This window comes from Acomys russatus, chromosome 19 (genome assembly GCF_903995435.1).
Source record: "Acomys russatus chromosome 19, mAcoRus1.1, whole genome shotgun sequence".
Lineage (NCBI taxonomy): Eukaryota > Metazoa > Chordata > Mammalia > Rodentia > Muridae > Acomys > Acomys russatus.
The window spans coordinates 65,867,467-65,875,195 of record NC_067155.1 but is presented as its reverse complement, the minus strand read 5'-3'; the positions used below and the strand labels follow the sequence as shown (position 1 = coordinate 65,875,195).

Here is a 7,729-nt window from a genome sequence, read left to right as displayed (position 1 = left end):
CCCTGACACTGGCAACAGGGTTTTGATGTTAAGACTGTCTGTGGAAAGGGGCTTGCCTTATCTCTGCCAATCACTCATCTTACCCTAACCGGCCCATATAAAACATGGGACAGAAACCATTTCCCTTTTATGAGGGGAAAAACATGTATTTTGGGCTACATTAAATATCTTGAATGTACTAACATGAGAAAAATAGTTTTGCATGCACTAATCTTTCTGATTATGTTTCCCTACTAGAAAAAAACTAGCGAGGAATTTTTTAGTTGGCTGCAGACACTTCTCTGAAGAGCACAGTGCTTAGGACAGTGAAGATGGTGACTTGAGATGCCTGGCACTATTGTTCTATTCTGAGAGTGATTCACTAATTTCAAAGGTGTGTTGGGGTACAAGAGATGGGGATTCTGTGGGGTCTGTGGTTCCTTATTAAATTGAACATTTTTCTGAGACAGTTGGCGTCTGATGTGCCTCTCCTGTATAGAATGGCTCAGACATGAGGAATTGCCCAGGTGACTGGGTGCTCTCCTTTGCTTTGAGTAGGAAACTGGCTTGTGGTCACAAGAAAACTGAGAGGTAGGGGCGGGAGGAGCTTCCCTGTTCTGGTTGAACTTTGAAGCACAGAGTTTACGTTGCAGCATCATTTTCTTCTCTAACACCTGTCCAACAGCTGTCATAAGTTCCTGGGCCTCAGCAACATTGCTGTCCGTGTGTGGTTTCTTTTTCATTTTCCTTTGTTGGCTTTGGGCAGGGTCTTCTGTAGGCTTACCTTTTGGGGGAGGAGGTTCCTGCCCTTTGATTGCTTTCTTGGGATGAATCCACCGTAGAAAGCGGCTCACAAGTTTTTGGAAGGGGCTTTCTGGAAGAACCTGTGTGGTGTTTGGAAGGGGCTGATGGTATTTACTTCTAAAGTTGTCTTCTTTCTCTTTGACTCTGGTGAAGTTGTGTCTTTCTTCATGTTTTCCTTTACTCCATCTCTTAGTGTCCTCACCTTGATAAGTAGAGGTCAACACATTGACTTGGTCCTTTGAAACTTGATGCTTTGGAGTATTAGGTTTCTGCTGCATCGGGCTATTGTCCCCTTCTACCACAATGTCACCTAATACACGTGAAGCCAAAGTGTCTGCAGGAAGAAGCAGGCTCCTAGAATGTTCTGGAAGGAGCTCAGCAGTGCTATAGATTTGTGGCTGGCCTGCTGAATCTGTCTCCACATTATGTGGACACTCACTAACAACTTTTGCCTGAAGGCTGTATGCTCTCGAAGTTTGGACACTCGTCCTTCTAGGCAGTAAAAGGACTTCTTGGGTCTCTCTCTCTTTCTCTGAGACAGTCCGACTCTGAGAGGGTGTGCTCACGAAGTTACATGTGAGAGTTTCAGAAAGATTCCTGCTCTCTGGCTTGGTTAGTAGGACTTTTGAAGGCTCGTGGTCAACATCCGAATGAAGCCTTCTCAGTGCCTTATCATTACCCTTACAGGAAGGAGAGGAGACAAGAATAAAATTCCCTAGTGATGAAGAAGAATCTTCAATTATCATCTCTCTCAAGCATGTCCGAGATGGTTTTCCTAGGAATCTGGCCACCTCAACTGCTGAGCTGTCCCAATGTACAGAAGCAGTTGAAGAGGGGTGGGCGCATGGTGCAACAGGCAAGGATTCAGCACGTTTCAACTTAAAGAGGTTTACGGGTTTAAGGATCCTAAGAGGTAGGCTCCACCTGTGCTTTACCCACAGCTTTACAACATGTGCCTCCAGGGCCTGTCGAGTTCCTGGATCAAGAAAGGCAAGCTTCTGTGAAGAAGAGCTCGTGGGCTTTTCTGAACTCTTTGAGGGTGTTGAATGTCTAGTTGTCATATTGCTGTCAGACGTGGAAAAGCCCTCGTTCATAGCCAGCCAGGACCGTCGCACACTCAGAGGGATCAGACCGCCACTGATTTGCCTTGACTTTGTGCCCAGATGAGCTTTCAAGGTGTTTTCTAGATTCCTGTCTAGGTTTTTTGTTGAGTCACTTCTGGAGTTGCTCTTTAAGCACTTCACTGGACTTCTTTCTGACTCCAAAAGGTTTGCCCCTTGAGTCTTTCCTGGAAGTTTTTCCAAGCCTCTGACTGGATCTTTTGAGACCATCCCTAGAATCGGCCCCAGATTCTTGCCAGGTTCCCTTTCTAGCTGGAATCTCACCTTGTGGCCATCCTTGCTGTGTTCACCAGAGGACATAAAGGGTGGTGAGGGTCCAGGCTTCTCTCTGGCTTGGTGAGTTTCTGTTACTGTGCTCTGAAGCTGCATCACTCCCAGAGACTCTTGGGTCTTAGAGGGAAAATCCCATTGGTGTTGAATGAGCCACTTTTGAATGTGCTGTTCCAGTTTCTCGCGGAGCTCACTACTGATTGGAAAGTTGTCAGGGAGGATAGAGACTTCCCAGTCATGGGAAAGGTTGGGGGCCACAATGTCACAGACTTCTTGAGGTCTCTGTACCATCAAGGGTAAAGCCAATCTACTTCCTAGATGTTTTGTCAGTGAGGGCCTTTCTCTGCCTTGTATATCAGAAGGTAGATAGTGTGGCTTGCTTTGTGACTGAAAACAAGGTGTTCCATAATCTCTAGTGTAGGGGAGAGAAGAGGGTGGTAGGGCTGGGAGAGGGGGTTGAAGATGGACTTGATTCAGAGCTGGGGCCTGGAACTGAGGTGAAGACAAAATTAAGGGCGGAGATCGGAGGTCTAGGTAGGACAGAGGATGTGTGTGGGAGAATATTGGAGACATTTTGTCCGGAAATTGATCAGGATAAACACTTGAGATGACATTGAATAAGAAAAAGGGGGAAGGGAGAGTAGAAGTCGTCTGAGGGATCCAGGCTGCAGCCACTATAGACTCACTGTGGAGAGTTGGGAGACCCCAGAAAAGCTGATTGTATTTCTGTTGAAAAGGGTCCCCCAAGATCTTGGGATATGATAGCTTCTGAGTGGCCATCTGCTGTTCTGGTTTCTCTTTCAGGTTCCAGAAGGATGGCAGGGTAGTGGTGTCTTTAGCACTTGATGAGTTAAGCATATTCCCTAAAGAGTTCAATTGGTGTAGTGGGCCGTTCATTTTTTCCAGAAATAATCCATCTTTTTCTTTTTTTTGTAGCTTTTTCAGGCATTCTCTCCAAGCTAGAAATTAGGAGATAGGGTTATGATGGTGGAAGGTGGGGCATAAGGTTATTACAGTAAGCTAAACTGTGGCTGCCCATTAGGAAAGAGTATGAGATTAGATTTTAGAGCCTGTTCATTAGTATTCAAGGTCATGGGATCCATGGTCCATAGTGTTTTCAAGGTACATGGATGGACAGTATTTAATCATTTATAAACACCTCCCATAGCTGTCACCTTCCATGATCCTTCTAGCTGGCCTATGGGAGAAACAATGGGGTCACCTCAAAAAAGAATCAGCTTCAGCTGGGCACAGTGATGTGCATCGGTAATCCCAGCACTCGGGGGGCAGAGGCAGGTGGATTTCTGTGAGTTCCAAGCCAGCCTGGTCTACAAAGTGAGTCCAGGACAGCCAAGGCTACACAGAGAAACCCTGTCTCAAAACAACAACAACAACTAATAATAATAATAATAATAATAATAATAATAATAATTATAATAATAATAATAATAAACAACAACAATAAGCTTTACTCAAGGTTCCACTTCCAAATCCTGGTAATGTTGCTCCCAAGAGTCCAGAGACCTCCCTCTTGGGAACATCGGTCAGCTGGCTTGTCACAGCTTTCTTCTAAGTCAGGAGCCTGAGTGTTGGGATTCTGATTTCCTTCCCAGGATCCTCCCTTTTAGGCCCCTGCAACTCACTTGGGAAATGTGGTATTAGCTCTTCATGGGCAGATGAATGGCAGAGACTGACTTACCTTTGGGATTTTTCCTAGAATGATTCCTAAACTTTTTCCTGCACCGGCTCTGACAGGTCATCTTCTGCATCTGAGGCTGAGAAATGAGAGAGAGAGAGGGGGGGGGATCTTATTCTCTTCTATAGAGCTTCACTTATTCAATACTCATGAATTTTTACGTTCAGTATGGTGTGTGCGTGTGTGATGTTTCTGGCTGCTAGCAGATACCGGAAGAGTCTGTTGGATCTCTTGGAGCTGGAGTATAAGTGGTTGTGAGCTCTGCATTCTGGGAGCAAACTTAGTTTCCTTGGAAGAACAGCAAGTGTTATTAGCTGCTAAGACATTTCTTCATCCCTGGGTGCCCTGGAACTCGCTATATAAATGAGGTTAGCCTTGAACTCACAAATCTACTTACCTCTGCCTTCCAAGTACTGGGTTTAAAATGAGTGTGATCCCCCCCCCTCGTCTGAGTGTGTGTGTGTGTGTGTGTGTGTGTGTGTGTGTGTGTGTGTGTGTGGTGTGAGTTTGAAAGACCAGAGATCCATGCCAGAATTCTCCACTAAATATAGTGTCTCGAACTAACCCTGGAACTTACTAATTTAGTTAGATTGGCTGTCCAGGAAGCTTCAGGGATCCTGTGGCATTTGTTCCCCAGCACGAGACCACAGGCACATATATAGTACTATGCCTAGCTCCCTAATCAGGTACCGACTATCTCAACCCAGGTCTCTTCATGCTTGCAAGGCAAGCACTTTACTGAGCACTTTCCCTGACCAATTTTATTTCTTTAAGGAACACAAAAAGGGAGCTGTGGAGGTAGCCTAGCAGGTAAGAACACTTGCTGTGTGAGGATCTAAATTCATGTCCAAGCATACATGTAAAAGGCCAGTGACTCTAGTGCTATGGGAGGCAGAGACAGAAGACCTGAACTTGGGGTTAGCCTGGGGGCCCCAAATTCCAGAGAGCCTCTCCTGTCCCTGCCTCTTATAGCACTGGAGCTGCAAGGTCTCTTTCTAAAGAAGATAAGGAAAGGGTTAGAGAGTAGAACAGCTGATATTCTTCTTTGCCCTCCTGGGTTCACAAGCATATGCATCCCCTCACATGTGCATAAGCACCACACACACACATCACACACACACACACATCTACACAGCACACACGCACACACACACAATGGAGGGAGGTTTTCTCCTGGGAGGCCAACCACAGATGTCTGCTACAGTCACTGTTGTTCTGCTCAACCCCCAAATCTCTGCAGCGGCTTCATAGTTGCCAGGTAGACTTCTGCTTCTGGAAGCCAGATGTCACTCTGGCCTCTGATCTAACACCTTTTGAGGCTCAGCACAGCCCTCAAGACAGCCCATCAGAGAGGAAAAGATTATACAGGAGAAGAAGTCATAAGAGCCAGTGCTCAATACCTGTCCTTTCCCAGAGGTCCCCAACTATATCAAGAATGTAGATCCTACCCAGGAAACCATGGCATTCAAGTTCACCCTGACACAGCGACACACCTCACAGACATACTGATCGATGCTCTGGCGACTGCTTTCAACTCTGTCCCACAAGCTCCCAGGAGAACAGATACCAGTTCTTTCTGGAGATTGTTTCCCAGACAGGAGAGGTGAGCAGAACTGTGCACATGACAGGGAAAGCCAAAGGAGGCTCATGGGGAGTGGGACAACACACGGTGGGGAGGGAGGGGAAAGAGGAGAGGCTGTGCATGACAGTAGGCAAGCAAGAAAACAAACTTTGTTTGAGGATCCCATTATTAAACACAATACTTTGTATGCTAATTTTAGAAACACAGAAGAGAGAGGGAGGGAGGGTGAGAGGGAGGGAGGGAGGGAGGGAGGGGAAGGGGAAGCCGTCTTTGTTAGGTTACACTGAGAGTTTCTCACCTTCCTGGTGAATTTTACATTTGGTGGAGGTGACCATAGATGACTCTCAAGGAAAGGGAGCAACAGGAGGTAGAGCCCCAGTCCACCCACAAAGGCCAGGACGATGTCCATTGCCCACACAGCAGGGCTGAGGGTCAGCCATGTGCTGTATGTGCTCTCCAGGAGAGAGGGAGGACTCTCCATCTGAATCCCACTGTTGCAAGCTCTCCCTGGGAGCTGAGCAGATAGCCCAGGGCCTACATCACAGAGCTGGAACCCCCATCACAAAGCCAGGGATTCTGAGAGTGGGGGAGGGGAAACACAGACTGACACAGTCTCCCTCCTCAGCCTTCTGGATGGGCCACTAGTAGGTTCAACTCCACCTACCCCAACTTCTTGTTATGTTCTATTAACTGCCCACCCCCCCCCCACCCACCCCCAACCTCCAAAAACCCATATATTACCTGGTTCCTTTTCTCATTTGCATATCTTAGCTTGAGGATTTTTAAGATCAGTTTTATGCTCCTTAAAAAAAAATCTTAGATTGGGGGATGGAGAGATAGCTCAAGTGGTTAGGAGCGCTTGCTGTGTCAGGAGCCAACATTCGCCATTGCAAGATGGCGCCGGTTTCCGGGTTCTTCTTGAACTCAGCAGTGGTAAACAACTCTTATGCGCATGCGTGAAGCCCGCCAAAAGCCATGCTAATGAAGCTTTGAGACTCGAACCAATCGAATCTAGACACTCCTCCCTTTGCTCTATATAAGCGGCCCAGTTCTGTGCTCTGGGTCTTCCATTCTTAGCTGTCAGCTGCACAGCCAGGCATCATGATGTATCCCCAATAAAGCGTGCTTCAGAAGGATCCTGTTGTGGCGTCTTCCTTGCTGGCGAGGCGGGCGCGACAAGTGGTGCCGAAACCCGGGAACCTGAATTAACACCAACGAGGCACCAGCGGAGACCCCTCTTTGAGGAGGATTCAGAACTGACACGCGGGAAGGATCGGATCCGACTTTCTACTGAAAGGTATGCTCGTTGCAGGTGTGCATCCTCTCCTTTACGCTTTCGTTTTCGTTTGTCTGGTCATCGTTGTTCTTATAATTTGCCTTTGTCTGAATTGTCATCGTCCAGGGCACGAGTGTGTCTGTGGGGAGCCATAGAATTGCTGTAAGTCACGGGCAGATAACCGTGCTGGCCGCCCGCTCTTGTAGATAAAAGAGAAACATGGGCAACTCCTCATCAAAGACATTGGTGCAAGCTTTGAAGGAGCTCCTCAAAGAGAGGAAGTTAACGATTCCAGAACAGACCTTAAAGGGGTTTATAAAAGAAGCCGATCGAGCGGCTCCTTGGTTTATAGTTTCGGGATCGTTGACTATACCATGTTGGGATAAACTGGGACGAGACTTAGCACGAGAAAAGGAACAAGGTAACTTGGGCCCAGGTGCCTATCCTATATGGAAACTGATAAAGGCATGTTTATAAGACAAAAGATATGGAGAAAGAAAGGAAGGGCAGAAACTATTAATAGAGTATCAAGAGAGCATGTCAGAATCAGAAAGGGAGAAAAGTCTAGACATAAAAAGATAAAAAAGGGTAAATTAGAAAAGGAAGAAAAAGATCAGGTGATTCCAGAAAAAGGGAAGAGGGAAGAAAAGAGTCTGTATCCTTTATTATCAGAATTCGCAGATCTTCAGGTGACAGAATCTGAGTCCAGTTCTTCTGAGTCAAAGAACCGATATATCAGGGCCAGGGATGCTGGATACTTCAGACGAGGAGGAGCTGGAGGAGGAAGCAGCTAAGTATGAGGAAGAAAGGTATAGACCGCCTCCATATGCTCCATCGGCCCCTCCAGCATCTGAGGCAAGGCCTAAAACAACCACAGGGGCAAAAACATCTTTTATAAAATCCAAGGATAGGAGAAAAATATTGCAGACATTCCCAGGTTTTGAAGATGAGAATCAAGCAAGGTTCCACAGACCATTGGAACATAAACAGTTAAAGGAACT

The 7,729-nt window shown here is 46.7% G+C and overlaps 1 protein-coding gene across 1 annotated transcript; it reads right to left on the bottom strand.

The window, feature by feature from the left end:
• Positions 1-213: 213 nt before the first annotated feature.
• LOC127203403 (spermatogenesis-associated protein 31-like) lies at positions 214-5,933 on the bottom strand. Its single transcript, XM_051162165.1, has 4 exons — positions 5,751-5,933; positions 3,874-3,949; positions 2,044-3,133; positions 214-1,974 (listed from the first exon to the last, which is right to left on the bottom strand). Exons 1-4 carry the CDS (start codon positions 5,931-5,933, stop codon positions 234-236), a joined length of 3,090 nt encoding a protein of 1,029 aa, XP_051018122.1. The 3' UTR covers positions 214-233.
• Between the last annotated feature and the right edge of the window lie 1,796 nt (positions 5,934-7,729).

Excerpts from the sequence above, each read along its gene's own strand:
- LOC127203403 (XM_051162165.1), bottom strand. The coding sequence starts at position 5,933 with ATGGAGAGTCCTCCCTCTCTCCTGGAGAGCACATACAGCACATGGCTG. Across the intron at positions 3,950-5,750 it reads ATGTAAAATTCACCAGGAAG|CCTCAGATGCAGAAGATGAC; the intron begins GTGAGAAACTCT and ends CTCATTTCTCAG. Across the intron at positions 1,975-2,043 it reads CAAGGGGCAAACCTTTTGGA|GAATCTAGAAAACACCTTGA; the intron begins GTCAGAAAGAAG and ends AAACCTAGACAG.